The sequence below is a fragment of the Lissotriton helveticus genome, chromosome 4_1 (assembly GCF_964261635.1).
Source record: "Lissotriton helveticus chromosome 4_1, aLisHel1.1, whole genome shotgun sequence".
NCBI lineage: Eukaryota > Metazoa > Chordata > Amphibia > Caudata > Salamandridae > Lissotriton > Lissotriton helveticus.
The window spans coordinates 717,609,167-717,626,120 of record NC_136063.1 but is presented as its reverse complement, the minus strand read 5'-3'; the positions used below and the strand labels follow the sequence as shown (position 1 = coordinate 717,626,120).

Sequence of the window (16,954 nt, the reverse complement as noted above, 5' to 3'; positions counted from 1 at the left end):
GGAAGGGAGTACACTTCGAGATCTCGACCGTACACAGAGATGTTGAAGGTAGAAGCGTCATTGTAATAGGCATGGTGAGACAGCATCAAGTTGCGTTAGTGAACACCTATGGCCCGAACACGGATGATCCGGGGTTCTTCGCGAAATTATGGCATGTAGTATCAGATTTCCAGGTCGAGAACATAATATGGGGAGGTGATTTCAACATAGCTTTGAGGGACGGGCTGGATCGTTCGCTAAACACTCTAGAACCGCATAAACAGGCGAGAGTGATACTACACAACGCAATGGCAGACCTACAAATGACTGACAAATGGAGGGACAACCATCCAGACGAGCTAGTAGCGACACACATAACTGCGGCACACAATAGTTGGTCCAGGCTGGACTATTGGCTGGGCACACGGGAGGTGGTATCATGGACTGTCTCTATAAAACATTTACCAAGAACACTTTCGGATCACAGCCCTGTGCTGTTGGCAGTTGACATACCCCATTATAAGCCCCCACCTTTCACGTGGAGATTCAATGCGGGAGCTTTACTGGACCCGTTATACACTGACACCATACATAAGGCTATAGTGGACTACTTTGAACTCAACTGTCCAACGACGGATGACCCATGCCTCCTGTGGGAGGCTTTCAAAGCAACTATACGGGGGGTATGTATTAGCACAATCACGGGCATCCTGAAAGATATAAGGCAGCAATTAAAAACACGGGAACACGCCTTGCACACATTGGAACAAAGGTACACGCAAACAAGGGACATCACACTACTGGGGGAAATACAATTGCTACTAAAAGAACATCAGCAGTTTGCAACTGACGAGCTCAAATACATATCGAAGCGCAAAACTGCCAGAGTGTATGGAGAGGGAGGCAGGCCTGGAAGAGCGCTAGCGGAAAAAATATGTTCAGGACGAGCACCTCAAAATATCAATAAAATCAAAACTCGAGCGGGCACAGTCACACGAGACATTAAGGTCATAATGGGTGAATTCAGGGCTGCTTACGGCCAACTATATGAGACACGTCCCTCTGTGCTACAGGAAGAAATGATGGCCTATATGGCAGATGTAGAAATAGCGTGGTTATCAAATAATCATAGAGAGTACCTAGCTCGCCCTGTAACAGTAGAGGAAGTTGTAGACACTATCAAACAATTACCAAATGGCAAGGCACCGGGACCTGACGGGTTCTCGATTGAGTTCTATAAGACATTCGCGGACCTACTGGCTCCACATCTGGTAGGGCTCTAAGGAGCGGCACACGAGGCACAAACCCTCCCGACATCGATGAGGGAAGCCATGCTGATTGCATTGTTAAAACCAGGGAAGGATGAGGAACAATGTGACTCTTACCGCCCCCTATGCCTCATCAATGTGGACACAAAAATAATAGCCAGTCTGTTAGCGGCAAGGCTCAAACCACTCATGCCCCTACTGGTGAGGCCTGATCAGTCTGGCTTCGTTCCAGATAGATCGACGACTCATAACACACGCACACTCTTTGCACTAGCTCATTATTTGGTACCAGAGATCAAAGCTGTGGCGGTACTATTTGACGCTGCCAAAGTGTTTGACACGATAGACTGGAATTTTCTCCAAACGGTTCTGTTGCGCATGGGATTTCCTCCGATATTCACACAGTGGATATCAATGCTATACACGAATATGTCAGCGCGTATCAGGGTTAACAAGCATGTCTCGGAGCTGATTGCAATATGTCGCGGAACGAGACAAGGTTGCCCTCTCTCCCCGATGCTTTTTGCATTAGTGCTAGAACCCTTGGCCTACAAAATAAGACAGCACCACCACTACTCAGCCATACAACTCTCAACACGCCCTATACACATCTCACTGTACGCAGATGATATGGTTCTTTATGTAAAAAATCCGGAGCAGCACCTTAACCCTTTATTGCGCGAATACATAAGATTTGGTCAATATTCAGGGATGCAGATCAATTGGTCAAAATCACTCATCCTGGCGCTGACAGACAGCACAGTCCCATCCCCCCTAGATTACCCATTGGAGTGGCAGGAAGAGCCGACCAGATACCTGGGAGTATCGTTCCATAGAGATCCAGAACTAGTCATTAGAACCAACTATGGTAGAACGATATCGTCCTTAGAAGATAAAATTAAACGATGGAACAAATTGCCACTATCGCTGGCGGACAGAGCTGCAATCGTGAAGATGGTGCTTCTGCCCAAGTTCCTTTATTTGTTCACCAACATCCCCATCACACCTCCTGCAGAAGTTTTCCGAAATATTAACAAATTAATACTAAGTCTACTTTGGGCAGGAAAACACGCCAGATTGGAATTACAAACGATGACGCTACCATATGCGAAGGGTGGTTTCAAAATCCCAGACCTTTATTTTTAGTATCTCTGCGCCCAGGCGCAATTCGCGCACTACTGGTACCACGAGATCCCCTTCCTGACGCTTGTGGCGGTGGAAAAGAGCGATACCGACCCAATTCCGTTGGCTAACATATTGCCGCATAAGCGAATTAGACTACACGAGCGGGATATAAACCCGGTAGACACTACAACCGAAGCGTGGCGACTGATGGGTAAGAAAACCGGAAGTTTACCGCTTTATGCACCAGCACTCCCGTTAGCAAATCACCCGGCACTTTCAGTGACCCAAGAACAGGTAGGAATGGACTTGCTGCGTCATGCTGGTATTGATACAATGGGCGATTTGTATAAAGAAGGGGTCTTTCAAACACTGGACAAGTTAACATACATTAGTCATCCGACACTGTTATTCAGCTTTAATTACTATAGGCTGCAAAGAGCAGTAAAAGAACATTTTCCCACCTTTCCGGAAGAGCCCCAGCCTCTGGCCCCACTGCAGCTGGTATTAACAACCCCCACCGCCTCACACCTAGTGTCAAAGTTATACACAAGCCTACAAGGGGACATTGGAAGGAACACTGAGGGGGTGAGAGGTAAATGGTGCGCAATATTGGACGATACACTGTCGGAAGAGGAATGGGAAACGACATGCATGTTCACTAGCATGCTAACGCCAAATGGGAACCTGAGGATTATTCATTATAAATACATACACCAAATGTACTATATGCCTGAGAGGCTCTACAGATATGGGTTGCGGAACGACTCGAGATGTGCAAGATGCAAGCAAGATGATGCAGACTTTTTACATTTAGCATGGCAATGTCACTCGGTGGCTAGGTTCTGGGGGCAGGTGGTACAAGCGATCAGTGAACTGATTGAGGTGCCGCTCGACTGTACGATCAAAGTCTGTTTGTTAGGTCTAGTTCCGCAGCTCAGAGCAAAGAAACAAAAGTTTTGTGTAGTTGCACTTTTAATGGCAAAGAGAAGGGTTTCACTACATTGGAATGGTAAAATGGGGCCGAAGGTGAGAAACTGGCTAGAAGACTTAACATATTGCCGAGATACGCTGGCAACGTATGAGGAGGGACTGCCGGCCGGATCATGCCCTAAAGACTACTGGTTGTATCTGAGGGATTATCTGCAGGCGCAATCACTAGACCAAGTCGAACAATACGAATATGCATGATTACCATATAGCTAAGTCAGGAGAGTAACATTTAGCAATAAAAGGAAGGGGGGAGAATGCTGTGACACAGTGCTCAAAGTTGAAATAGTTATTTTTTTTTCTTTGTTTCATGGTTTCAGAAAAATGAACAAAATAAAAAATGTAAGAAAATAGACATGCTAAGATGAATGTGATGCACTGTTATACCATCCTAGCGCTATTCACTGCAACGCCACCGGTCCTATGGATGTCGGCTGATGGGCTGTGTACACTATGAGGCATCATGCAAGTGCTGTAAACGAATGTAGCTGGCCTGATATGGTTGTAGGCGCGAAGATGTGATTAACATGTGAAATGTGCAATAAACGTCTTACACAAAAAAATATATATATATGCATGCTTAGCATTTGCATGCACAAAGCGGCAGGCACCGCGCGGTGCCTGCCGCTTCGTGCACGCAAATGCAGGGGGGTACCATAGGTACCCCCCATGTGCACCCCCCAGCCCCCCCCACTCACCCTGGGGGCCCGCAACGGGCCCCCAAAGAATTCACCGTATGCCTTTCCACGGCGGAGAATCCGCCGCGGAAAGGCATCTGTTTTTCACCATCCTAATATGGCTGGTGGTGTCTGATAGACACCGCCAGCCATGTTAGAGCTTTTCCGCCGCGGTCGGAAGGCGACCGCGGCGGTAAAGCAGTGGACAGATTTTGAGACCCACTGCCATCCTAATTTGGCGGTGGGTCTTTTGTGCCTCCCCAGCGGTTTTCCCGCATCCTCCGACCCGGCGGTGGCTTCCGCCGGCCCGGAGGATGCGGGAAAACCGCGATCCTAATCGGCCCCTAAATTGCCAGAACCGGAACTTAATTGCTGGAACAAGCACTTATGAGAGCTGCCACATGATGGCGCTGTTTCTGCAATTTAGAGATGAGCAGGATACATTAAAAACAACTATTACCTGCCACCCAAGCCACTTTTAAAGCTTTGGCGGCCTCCAACAGTCTGAATTGTCCCACTTTGTAGCAGTGTGATGGCTTGTGGTTGTGTAAGTACAGTGGCAATGTGTGGTACAAACTGCAGTGACCTCCTGACGAGGGCCCCAGCACTTATTTTGTTTTTACAAATTAAGCATTTAGCTCGTGATGCCTGTATTAGGTAAATCGGCTCTAATGAACACAAACACAATAAGCTTAACTAGCACCTGAAATAAATGAGCACACAATATTGCTCTTTGTTGCTCTAGTAAAATAAAGTAATATTATCCGGTGGTTGAGTTCCTTATCAGAGAAATCCTGTCTCAAACTCCAGTCCCCCCACTTGGACCGAATTGTGTGATCCTGGTAAAAGCAGTATACGCAACTAAATGTCATTTTTCTTAACAGTCAGCTTTAGGAGCACATTGCTATATATCCGTTCCGATTGCACAATATATATATACTTCTCGCTTGCACCAGGTTTATAGGACTACAATGTTTCTCCAAATATAATACCCATACTGACCAAATGCACAGTGAACTTGACAGACTGAATAGCCTTCTGTCTCACTCTTCGCAACCTCAATGCATATTTGATGCAGGTTTCTTTCTTTTTTCTACATCATATTGAGTAATTATTAATTTAAATAAATATCACTCCTCACTCGCCCTATAAACTTGTGAGTCCAGCTCCAGGGCTTTGCAACGTGCTGGATTGTGCAGCTCTTGAAATGCATGCTGGCACCAGCCAAGTTACCGCAAATTCTGTCTGTGAGTTACTCTGTTACCAATGAATGAATGAATGAATGAATGAATGAATGAATGAACACTTATAGAGCGCATGGCTACCAAAGGCCTAAATCGCAGGCTAAAATCTCTTCCTCTCAAAGCTGCACTTCGATGACCAAAAAGGTAACAGGAACAACAGGGGCCCACAATTCTCACTCTTTGTGATTGGTGGTCTAGGGCTTGCAAAAGGGCCAATCACTATGCAGAGCCTCATGATGATCCCAATCCCAATGAATGAGAGCGCAGACGCATGCCAGAACAGGGACTGAGATGCCAAGTCAGTGGCGAGGACAAGGGTGCAGGCCACAACAGAGAATTAAGACCCAAAGCAGGAGAAACTGATTAAAGGGAATGAAAACTGGTTGCGGGTTGTAATATGCATGCGGTTGTGTCTGTCTGACTGTACATGTATCTAAAAGTGCAAATGTCTGTGTGCATGTGCCTGGTGTGCTCTGCGCATGTCCTCTATACTTGATGTGTGCCGGTAAGTGCAGAAATCTGAAGCCCCTGGGATGCCTTGCACTGCCACACCTCACTCCCTGAAGGAGATGCACATTACTCAGTCACAGCCCTGGGAAACCTGCACCGCTAACCCATTGGCCCAAATAGGATTGTGATCCGCGGAACCTAATAGGATACACTATACTCTCCTCAGTTTACTACAAATCCCCTGAAAGGCCCCAAAAAAGGTTTAGACCAATTATGGGGTTACTGAGCAAAAAGGGTTTTCATTGTGGGCACCAAAACATATAAGTAAAGGCCAGATACATCCTTTACTGGATTTGATACTATACATGATCAATCATCGGATTGTATGTGCATAGGTACCTTCTGGGCATATTGGCGATGTTATGTTTGACTCCCCTTCCTTAAATGTTATACTTACCTTATGCTTCACACTCCAGATTCACTGGCAAAGAAATAACTGTTCCTGCATGTGTCCATAAAGTAACACACAAACGAAATGCTGTGTCCCAGGTACCATGAAAATAAGTGAAGACCAACATTTAGAACTGATTGCACACACAAAAATGATTATCCTTGTATTTCATGATAGTCTTTCTTCTGTGGTTACTTTACGTATCCTTGTGCTCTTGGAAGCAATGTCCAATAAACTGTACTAGGGCAATGAGTTGAGAGACAGAAGTAGGATGGTGAGTGTGGATCAATTTGTCGTTGATTTCCTCATTCAAGGTATGCCTGAACCAGCCCTTCTGGGTTATCTCTGACTTGTTCATTTCAGGAGCAAGCTATCAGAAAGAGATGTTATATGTTAAGGTATCTAAATTATCTTGTTAAACTTCAGAAAGATGAATTCTCTATTTCGGGTTTTCACACATCGTTTCGAACGTTCTCAAGAAAGTAGGGTAGTCACCTAATCAAGAGGCCAACACAAGTGGTCTGGGTTAGGGCACTTTTGAAAGACACCACATCCTGCATCAACCTTGGGAGGGTTTGTGCAAGATGCACCACTGAGGAATCCAAAAATCCTTTATCTGTGTGGATAATCCAAAAAGGCATAATACGCTTGAGCATACAACCGAAAGGTCTACAGCCAAGATTTGTCAATGGCTGCATTCTCAGTACATAACTGCTGTAGTTCTTAAGATTGCTGCTGACGTGTAGCTGCAAGATCCTGGAATGGATCCATGATGGTACCTGAACCAAGAAAGCATTTCCGTTGCAACCTGTCAAGCAGTGGACATAGTGAATTAAATGACCTTTCTTCAGTTTCTTTATGTAGGATTTCTGATTGCAAAATATCTTAGATTTAAGTCCCAGGTGTTCTGCGAAAACTGTCAATCAGATGCTCCTTGTCACATCAGTTTGCACTGTAGTGTATTTGGGTTTTCAGGAGAGGTAACCACGCATGCGCAAATCGGACAGCGCCGGTCATCCGACCATCACGCCCACCGTGACATCGGACGGCCGGGGGCCGTCCTACGCATGCAAAGAGTTAAACTAATGATTGTAGATACTATGTTGACTGCCAGGTGAGCATTGTTGCCTGATCCTGCGTTTTCCATTCATAGTGCTGATCACCAGCCCTATGTTAGGAATGGCAATTTCAACATTCCCCCCCACTCCCTTCACTTTTTCTATAGACCCTTACAATTTGGGCCCCGTCTCAGGTCCCACCAGCTCATAATATATTTGGCGGTTATAATATTACATGTAACAACCGTTTCCCACCACTAATGGACCTCAATGGATAGGATTGACACTTTACTCACCCGCTCCCTGAACATCTTCAGGATGACGCTCAAGGCCTGGCTTCTTGATTGAACGGAGCTGCTTAACCATATCCCCCCCCTCCCCCGGCGCCTAGAGACCCTCATGGGTGAATAGCGCGCTTACAATTTCCCTAATTGATTGATTGATTTACTGGTCCTCAGAATCTGAGTTTATGTGCTAAATATAGTGAACCAATACAGAGGATGATGTGTGAGACATCTGAGTCACAGCATTTTGACACCTTCTTTCGTGTCCCCCTAACTGAGGTTCCTATGCTTATAAAGAAACCTCGTAAAGCCAATTCAAGGGGGCCAATTCACAGAACTAATCTGAAATAAAATCCTAAACTTACTACTTTTGGTATTCACAGAAGGCATTTAGTTGTAGTAAAGTTAGGACTCCTAACTTTACTACTACTAAATGTTTTTTGTGAATACCGAAAGTCGTAAAGTAAGCATTTTGTCTCAGTTTAGTGGTAGCAAAGTTAGGAGTACTAACTTTACTACTACTAAATGCCTTCTGTGAATACCAAAAGCAGTACATTTTGGATTTTATCTCAGATTAGTTCTGGGAATAGGCCCAAAGATTTCTAACCCAGATTGGCTGTCTTTCATTGATAAATATGATTTTGCTGTTTTGCAGGAGACTTGGGCAGTATCACCCATTATGTGTAAAGGATTCTCGCGTTATTCACGTCCTGCTATGGCCTCACCCAATGGGAAAGCTAAGGGGAATCTCTCTATCTGGGTTAAATTATACCTCAGAATTAAAGTCTCTGTTGTAAATACAGCCAGCACAGCATACCAGGCTCTGCTTATCAATGATTGTTTCAGCTCATTTTGTTTTTATTTGGTTAATTTCATCAACAATAATTTTTCATCTCTCATTTTCGTTTGTTTCATGAGCTATTTAAATTTATTATGGATTTGAAATCTCAGTCGAAGGGCAATATCTCTCACTTACAAGTTCTAATATGTGAGGATTTCAATGCGACCTTGGGTAATGAATCAATGTTACTTGGTTATCTGAGCTATGTTCCTAATACTACATTATGGGATGCTAGGTGGTGGTAGTGGTGGCTAGCTTGTACCGAGGGTGATGGGCACAAAAACAAATAATAATTCAATTAGACTTACATTTTATCTTGCAGTGCGGTCCCCTCCTCACTCGGGTGCCTTCTCTCCACACGGAACGTCCCAATGCAGGAAGCTGCACTACCCAATCTTGGCGCTGCTTTCACAGCATGAAAGCAGACCCAGGATTGGATAGAGCAGGCTCTCTCAGCGCTCCTAAGAGCACTGGAGGCCTGCGCTTTCACTAACCTAGCTATCGAAGACAGCTAGGTTAGAGAACTTTAAAATGTGCATGTCTTGCTGGCCAGGCCAAGACAGTCGTCCTTAGAGACATGTGCATTTTGAAGCACAGAGCTCTCTGCTGCTGCCACTCGGCAGCACTAGCCCCGTCCCGACACTTAGTTCAAGACGGGTTGCTGAAAATGAAAACAGTAATAAATTAACTTTATTACTATTTTATTTTGCAGCTCTGGGACTAGTGGGGAGACGCTCCTCCGTTCAAATGGAGGAGCTGCCCCAAGGTGGTTGGAGTTGAGGGACTCTGTTTACTGTCTGGATCTTGTGGATACAGTTAACTATTTCCAGGGTTCTTGTCCAAAGAAGCCAATGTATAGAGGAGGGTGACAAATGTCAACTATCGATTACATATTTGCTTCAAAATATTTCCTGCAGTGGTGCCTTAAGAGCAGGGTGATAGAGACCCAATTGAGTGATCACAGTGCCTTATCAGTTGAAGGAGTCTTCCAAGTAGAAAGGGACAAAACACTGTTACCTTGTGGTGGTATTAATCAGCATTCCAAAGGCGGCCTTAGGGTAGCGTGGCACCTTAAATAACCTACTGCAATGCTGGACCGTCTTCTCCAAAAGACCTTGCCGACTTTTTCAGGGTGCCTAAGGGAAGGCTCAAGGAATGTTTTATTTTCTTGTTCTTAACAACTGTGTGACTCCTTTAAGAATTTCTTGATGAAACCCCTTAAACCCGTCTTGGAGCACCCGCAATGGTTTGATGTGAAATGTTCAGCTGCCAATTGTCACCTGCGAAAGGTGCTGGATGTGATTACTAGGGTTGTTTGGGCAATCTGGGAGGCCAGACAGGATTATAAACTGACCATCAAGGAGAGGAAACGTTTTTTGTATCAAAAAGATTGGGAAACTCTTGAATCAGCAGCTTCCCAGAACTGCAGTACGATATTTTTTGAGATAGTCAAAAGGCTTCAGCAGTGAGATGCTCCCCCTAATCAACTCCTAATCTGCAATATGACAGGCCAGGAATGGTTTAAGCATTTTGCCCATATATATCAATTGGAGAAAGGTAGAGAGTATGAAAGTATACCGCAACAGCATCTCGTACACTCCACCACCCTCCAAATTACTCTACAGGAAGCTATTCGATACAGTACAGGTGGTAAAGCTGCGGGTCCTGATGGGATTCCCATGGATCTTTTTAAATGCAATCTGGATTTATGGGGTCCCTTACTCATGAATGTGTTCAATAACTGCTTGTAAAGCAGGATTCCCAAGTCTTGGACCCTTACTACGATTTGCCAATCTTCAAGTAGGGAGAATAAGGGTCTCCTAAATGTTATAGACCGATCTCCATTGTTGATAACTCTGTAAAAGTCCTGGAAGGGTTATTTTCAATCGACTGCAGTCATGGGTCACTGACAATAAAATGTTATCCCCTTGCCACTATGTTTTTTTTCTGGGCTAGGTACAGTAGAGCAGTGCTTGACTTTTCACTTGATAGTGAGTAAATACACCATTGCCAAGCGATGTCCACTTCACCGGGCCTTTATGGACCTGTCAACTGCTAAATAGTCCAGATATTTGCTATAGTGTGTGTTGTTTTCTGTAAATGGCCACACGTTGCAGAAAGTCCATGGAAGGGAGTTAGGTGGGCAGGCCTGATGTTTGCTTGGTCAATGCATTTTTTATCAGCCCACCATATATAAATATATGTACTTTGTTAATTGACTTTTTATGATTTTTAATATAACATGTGGAGGTAATTTTATGGATTGATTGTTATTTATGACTGTTGTTAAAGGTATAATGTGCTGTTGTGTTTTATTAGGTGTTTTATGATATTTTTCTAAAGATCGAATAAAGATTTTGAACTGAACTGATTACCTTTCTATTTCTTTTTTTTTATTTCAGCCGGTTCCAGAAAGTGTTGGTGAGTGTTCTACAATATTTTAAAACATTAAGGGCTGTATCACATCAAGTGAGCATTGGAGGAAGCTCATTAAGAGCTGTAGTAGTAGGAATTTACCACCATAAAGAGTGGTGAATGAGTGTGTGTGACTGAACATTAAAGGAATGTGCTGTTTATGGATAGAAATGTAGCTGCATGTGTTGCTGTCTCTAAACTACGCAACAAAACATAACACAATAACATTGCACAAAACAACATAACAACACTACTAAATCACAACAGGCAAACAGCACAACATTACAACTACAGTACAACACAAAAACGTAGTGCTATACTGCAGCATTAAAAAACCCAACAGCCCAAGAAACACCACAACACATTTCCCTTGCAACATAAGAAATATGCCCAAATATTCTTAGCATATTTTGCCACCTCAAGCAATCTTCTTTGTTTGGACCATGTACTGCTTTACTTATGACCAAGGACATCTAATAGTGCCAGTCAAATATGGTTGTGAGTACGTCAAATATGACTGCTAACTTACCTTCATTTATCAAAAAGTCAAGGCACAAGGTAACTACCGCACAGATATTTTAGATTCGATTGACGTTTCTACATTATTGAACCTTGAACTGAATATTGCAAAGGATTTCGCTTTTGAATACAGTTTCTGAAATGCAGGATAAAAGGCACTCCATTGTGATCGCATGTCGATCTCTATGGCAACTCAATTGTTCCACAGTTTTCAGATCTGGAAATATGATACCATACTCTAACATGAAATCTTGATAAACAGATATTGTTTTCTTATAAATGTAGTTATGGGCTTGAACTCCTGGGGTTTATCGGGTTTCTTGGGTTCATTGAGTTTCTTGGGGGCTCAATCAGATTCACTCTCAAAAGACAATACCATGTCATCCATGTTCATTTTCTAAATATAACGAGCGCACACACAAGCAGAGCATGATCTTAGTCAAAATAGCTTGCATAAGGGCGACATTTTCTCTGATTCTGTGACAGGGTTTGCCATGCCCCATTATCACATACTGTCCTAGGTTGAGCAATTTTGAGAGGAAAATGGGAACAGCATCACAATAGGAGAAAACTTGTTTTACAGTAAAAACACATACACATAAAAAAGCACCCAATAAAGAATGTAGTAATGGAATGTAGTCACTTACAACTTTTAGTGTAGTCAAAAGTCAATGACCCAGAAATAAATGTATTTGAATACATGAATGGAACAAAATTTCAGCAAATTTCTTTGTGCAAATTTGAGGCACATGAAGAGCTATCTGATTAATCGAAAACCAGTGCTGAGCAAGTGGTCAAATCAATACATTTAAATAATGTGAGGCACATTAGGCTCCACATGGCAGACAGTGTGATTACATTTCCAAATCATGAAGTTTTGTTAAAGATGAAAGGGTTTACAAATTAAAAATCATCACATTAGTGTAAATCAATATTCAATACATGAATGCATTATGTAATTATGTAGTTCAAATCAATCAGTCATATAAGAAAGAGGACAAATTAATATAAAGTTGTCTCAAATGGAAATTTGTAAATCAGTTCTTCCGTAAATGGAGAACCCCACTCTGCTTTAAGCTGTCTTGAAGTGGATAAAAGCATGTCTCTGCGGGTTCTGGAAAAGTTCCACTCAGCTTTAGCTTACATCACATGATTCTAACATTTGCTACACCTACACATGGTTCCCATCAGGTTAAGGCACACAGATACAATCTAGGCTCATTAGCTTTTCACGATCCTATACAAGGAAGCGTCTCTAAATGTGCTTGAAACTTACAGTCGTGCGCAACAAACAAGATTCATTGGACCAGCCTGGTGTACTGTAGCAACTCATTAAAGTATTCTGAAGGTATCACATAATGGAAAATATTTCACATGAGAAAGTAAGCAAGGACATATCATGTTAATTAATTAATAGGTAGGCTTCTACTACAAATGAAAATACACATGTGACATGAAAGAAGATGCTCCCAAACGGTAGCCTCACTAAACATAGGCCTACATTAGATATGGTCAATCTAAAAGTTGAAAAAATACAGTGAATAGTATTTGAGAGTTCACATGTTAATGTCAATATAATCCAAAACATTGGATATAAAAAATATCCCCATCAAAAGTACACCGACATGAACATTATTTTCCTGACATTTGATGTAGCTTTGATTCAAAACTTAATTGCACCTTCTTAGAAAGTTGATTTTATTGATCAAGTCACAATGCATCACATCAGGCTTGACCAATAAAATCACATCCTTGGTAGTCTCAAATGTGGTGTTGTGAGCGGTTTATCAGTGGTGTAATTTGAGATGTTAAATAAGATATAACAAACATAAAGCACATAATTATACCCATCCTGTATTGTCTGTTGACAATGGGGTTTCTGATACAGTGCTTGTTGGTGAAGCCTTCAAGCAGCTGACTGTAACCTCGAACACAAGCACTTAACCATTAAAAAATAGACTCAGGGGTGGCTCTGGGCTCATGGCGGCCCTGGGCAGGGAGCGTAGGTAGGGGGCCCCGGAAGAGGGGTTCTGGGCAGGGCGGAGCCCCCCTGAGCTCAGGAGGGGGGGGGGTCAGGGTGTTTGGAATTGGAACAGAGCTGGCGGCTGCCAAATCCCTGCCAGGGGCTGTCACGCAAATATGTGTCCATCCTCAGAGGATTGTTATATTAAGGATATATATTGGTGTGGAGGACCCTGGGGTTTGGTGGCCCTGTGCAGGTGCACAGCTTGCACATGCCTAAGGCCGCCCCTGATAGACTACATGAATACAATTATAATCACATTTCCCCTCATAGGATTTAGAAATCCAATCTGCTTGTTTATTTCTATAGTATGTTTTTTTTAATTCTGACATGTTTAATTTCATCAATAATTCACTGGTAATGCAACATAAGGTTGATTAGCTACCTAAACTGGGTGTTTTTTCACTTTGATTGTTAGGTTTGTCAATCGGTTTTGTTTTAATTTCAGCTCTCCTATATATTATAATTTTTCTCTGAAAAAACTAGGGGTCAACAACAACTTGTACATCGAGGGATGGAAGTTATTCAGTCACATAGGCCTGTACTAATATGTCAATAACTGAATTATGTTTGAGAGCCACTGTCAACTAACACATCCGATCTTTTCGAACAAGCACTGTGGTGTACTCAATCCCAGATCCACCATTTTTAAAACACAAACTAACAAAGATACAAAAAGGAGGCTAGACCATCCGTCAAACATGCAGTTCCATGCCCCTTTTAGAGTTGGGGGAATCGATAGCCTGCCCAGCAGAGGGCTGTCACGTCATAGTGGCAGTCATTAACACTATTCAGGGCAGTGCGAACGTCACTAAATGTTTCCAGAAGTAATTCACAAACAAATTGGGTGCTGTAAATTGCAGCATTTGGCCCATAAAACTTTTTCTTAGGCGGTGAACACCAATTCATTCTCCAACACTCTCTCTCCTGAACACTTGTAGAAACAGCTGGACTCACACACTTCACTCCATCCGAAGCTTACCGGTAGGCCAGGGTAAAATGTAATTTACCACCGATAGAATCTCACATAATTCCTGCCATTTCAGATTATGATTGTTATACAAAATGCCTGACATTACACCACGTTGTGTAACTGAGGCTTCATTCAGGTAAAAATTATATTGCGAGAGCTCAGGGAGAACGCAAATGAACCAATCGTAAAAAAGCACAGTTTGAGCTAAAAAAGAATGCAAAATGCCATAGAAGCCAAATTGCATTCCAAATCATTTTTTGTAGTTTTTTGGGAATTTCACATAGATTACTTAAAGTAAGTTACGTAAATTTTGTGCAGGCCTATGTAGATGCATGGATCAAAGTGGGGGGATTCTATCTGGCCACTCCCTTGCTTTCTGATGTCAGTAATTCCATGGGTTTGCAAATATTTTTTTTTTTTAAAACCATTCTTTTCAGAATTGATTCTCAGAACTGGAATATCTGATTTGGCCATGTTTTCCATAGCATGTGCTTTTTTAATCACTCTATTCTTTTAACTCAGTTATGTAGTACTATGATAGTTTTGACCTTGTTTATGTTTAATAAAATTGGGAAATGATCAATACATGCATGCTATAGATGTTAAGTATCTAGTAAGTTAACTGAATTTATATTGTGTCATTGTTAAAAAGCAGGGTTTCGAGGTCGTGTTATGACATTTTCACTCTGTAAGGCCATGACGCCTTGCCAGCTGTACATTTAAAGAAGCAGATGATAAACGTTTAAAGACATTACTTTCTAAACATTTTTCCTATAACTTACTTAGCCATGAAGAAAGTGGTGAGAGGAAGTTGGGGAAGAAATGGTCTTGACACTTCAGGCTTTGTGGAAAAATCTGCTTTATTTGAAACCAGGCAGAGCTCAGAATAACTGGCAACCTTTGGCGCAGCCACACACACTAAATAAACTTAAATAACATATTAATATTTCCCCTCTGGTAATGCCAAACACTTAGAGCAAGATTATTATATGTTACCTTCCTATTCCTCTTTCCTTACTCCTGAATCTCAATCTCCATTTACACAGACTTCCTTTCCCTCCTGCCTGCACTAGGTCTAGGCATCTTCCCTCCTTCAGCTATTTTTCTCCATTCTATTGCTTTTTTAGGTCAAGCCTAGGCAGCACATTCTTTGTCTCTTCGAGACATGCTGTATTCACTCTGTGGGCTTACAACCCATCCATTTACTTTTTATTTGTTACTTGCACTGTCCTTAAAAGATGTTTTCTTGCTATTCGGTACTTTATCTACTTATTGCCGTCTTGTGCTCATTTGTTTTCCTCCACAGAACAGAGACTAACTACTGTTGTTGTTTCACTGTAGTCTTTATCTATTCATTTTGTGCACTATTTTTTGTTAGTTTCCCAGACGTGTTCCAAACACCGCTTGTTTGGTTAGTTTCCTGCTTGAGATTCAAACGCTCCATAGTTGGTCATTTAGCTGCTCATGTTCCAAGCCTACCACCTGCTTTAAAATTTAACAAAGGTACTTATACAAAGCTGTGTGCCTTTTTTTTGTTAATGGTTAATTTTTGGATTTATTACTTTTCTGCTTTTATCTTAGTTGTGCTCTGTATTTTGGACTCCATCAACGCCCCACTTTTGTTTATTCAGCAAAAGCATTCTTGTACCGATATTCGGGAAACAGCCCTGCATGCATCAGCTTACTGTCTCCTTTTAAATCGCATAACGTCACCAATAAATATTCTGTGTCTTTTTTCAAAAGAGCTATCTGTTTCTTTTCTATGTGTTTGTTGTTAATGTGATTTGGGGGAATCTAAAAGGAAGGTAGCATGTGCTTTTTTTCAAAATAGCTATCTTTTTCCTGTCTATGTGGTTGTTGGAATGTGATTTAGGGGCATATAAAAGGTACTTCAATTGGTGTTTTACAATGTGCCATGCATTGCCACTGGCGCGTGCTGCCATTACGAGATTTCGGGCTTCTTAATTAAACTCGCCATGTCGTTTAATTGAATTAAATATGTCACAGCAATGTTTTTACATTGTGTGGCATGATGTCGTTTATGTGGGTTATGCAATATGTTGTTTTATGATGCGGGCCACAGCAATTTCTGCCATGGTATCATTGTTGAAGATTTCAGTAATGTAGGTCGAAGTTTATTTAGCGTTCCATGTTTGAAATGCCTTGAAAGAGGGAGTTTCGCAAGGGGATCTGAGTTTCTCTCAATTTAAATGTTGCATGGATAGTTAGCATTGTCAGGAATTTAAATTGGACGTTTTACTTTGGTTTACCAAGCTTGAGTCCTGGGCACACAGAGGGTTGGGAACTCGCAGATTGCCTGTAATTAAGTTCCTTTGTGTAGCAAGTCTTGTAAATCACCTGGGCAGCTGTGCAGGGCGTCGCTAACGCAAAGTAGAACCTGACTCTTGTCAATGCACTAAGGGTAACCGGGGCACCAGTTTGTATATGGTGGACAAAAATCTGCCTTTCACACACTCATAGGAGATGGAGGGGTTGATCATGTGAGCAATGGGACTGGTTTGCCTCACAGGTTAGATTGGCACTATTCCAGAAGCAAATTACAAGCCAGTTGTTGTTTATAGAGTTTGCACCGGCCTGAGCAGGATGCTGGAATGGACGTGTGGCCAAAACTGTATGTATTAATTTGTAACATGACTTTT

At 42.3% G+C, this 16,954-nt stretch overlaps 1 protein-coding gene across 3 annotated transcripts in view; it reads left to right on the top strand.

The window, feature by feature from the left end:
• MEP1B (meprin A subunit beta) overlaps nt 1-16,954 on the top strand; it is a 389,272-nt gene that overhangs the window by 58,473 nt on the left and 313,845 nt on the right. Inside the window, exon 2 of one of the 3 annotated variants that reach the window (XM_078687359.1) lies at nt 10,767-10,785. The exons of the other annotated variants lie outside the window; for them this stretch is intronic. Coding sequence (XP_078543485.1) covers nt 10,767-10,785 — 19 coding nt within the window. The remainder of the gene's footprint in view (nt 1-10,766; nt 10,786-16,954) is intronic. 3 annotated transcript variants of the gene reach the window in all.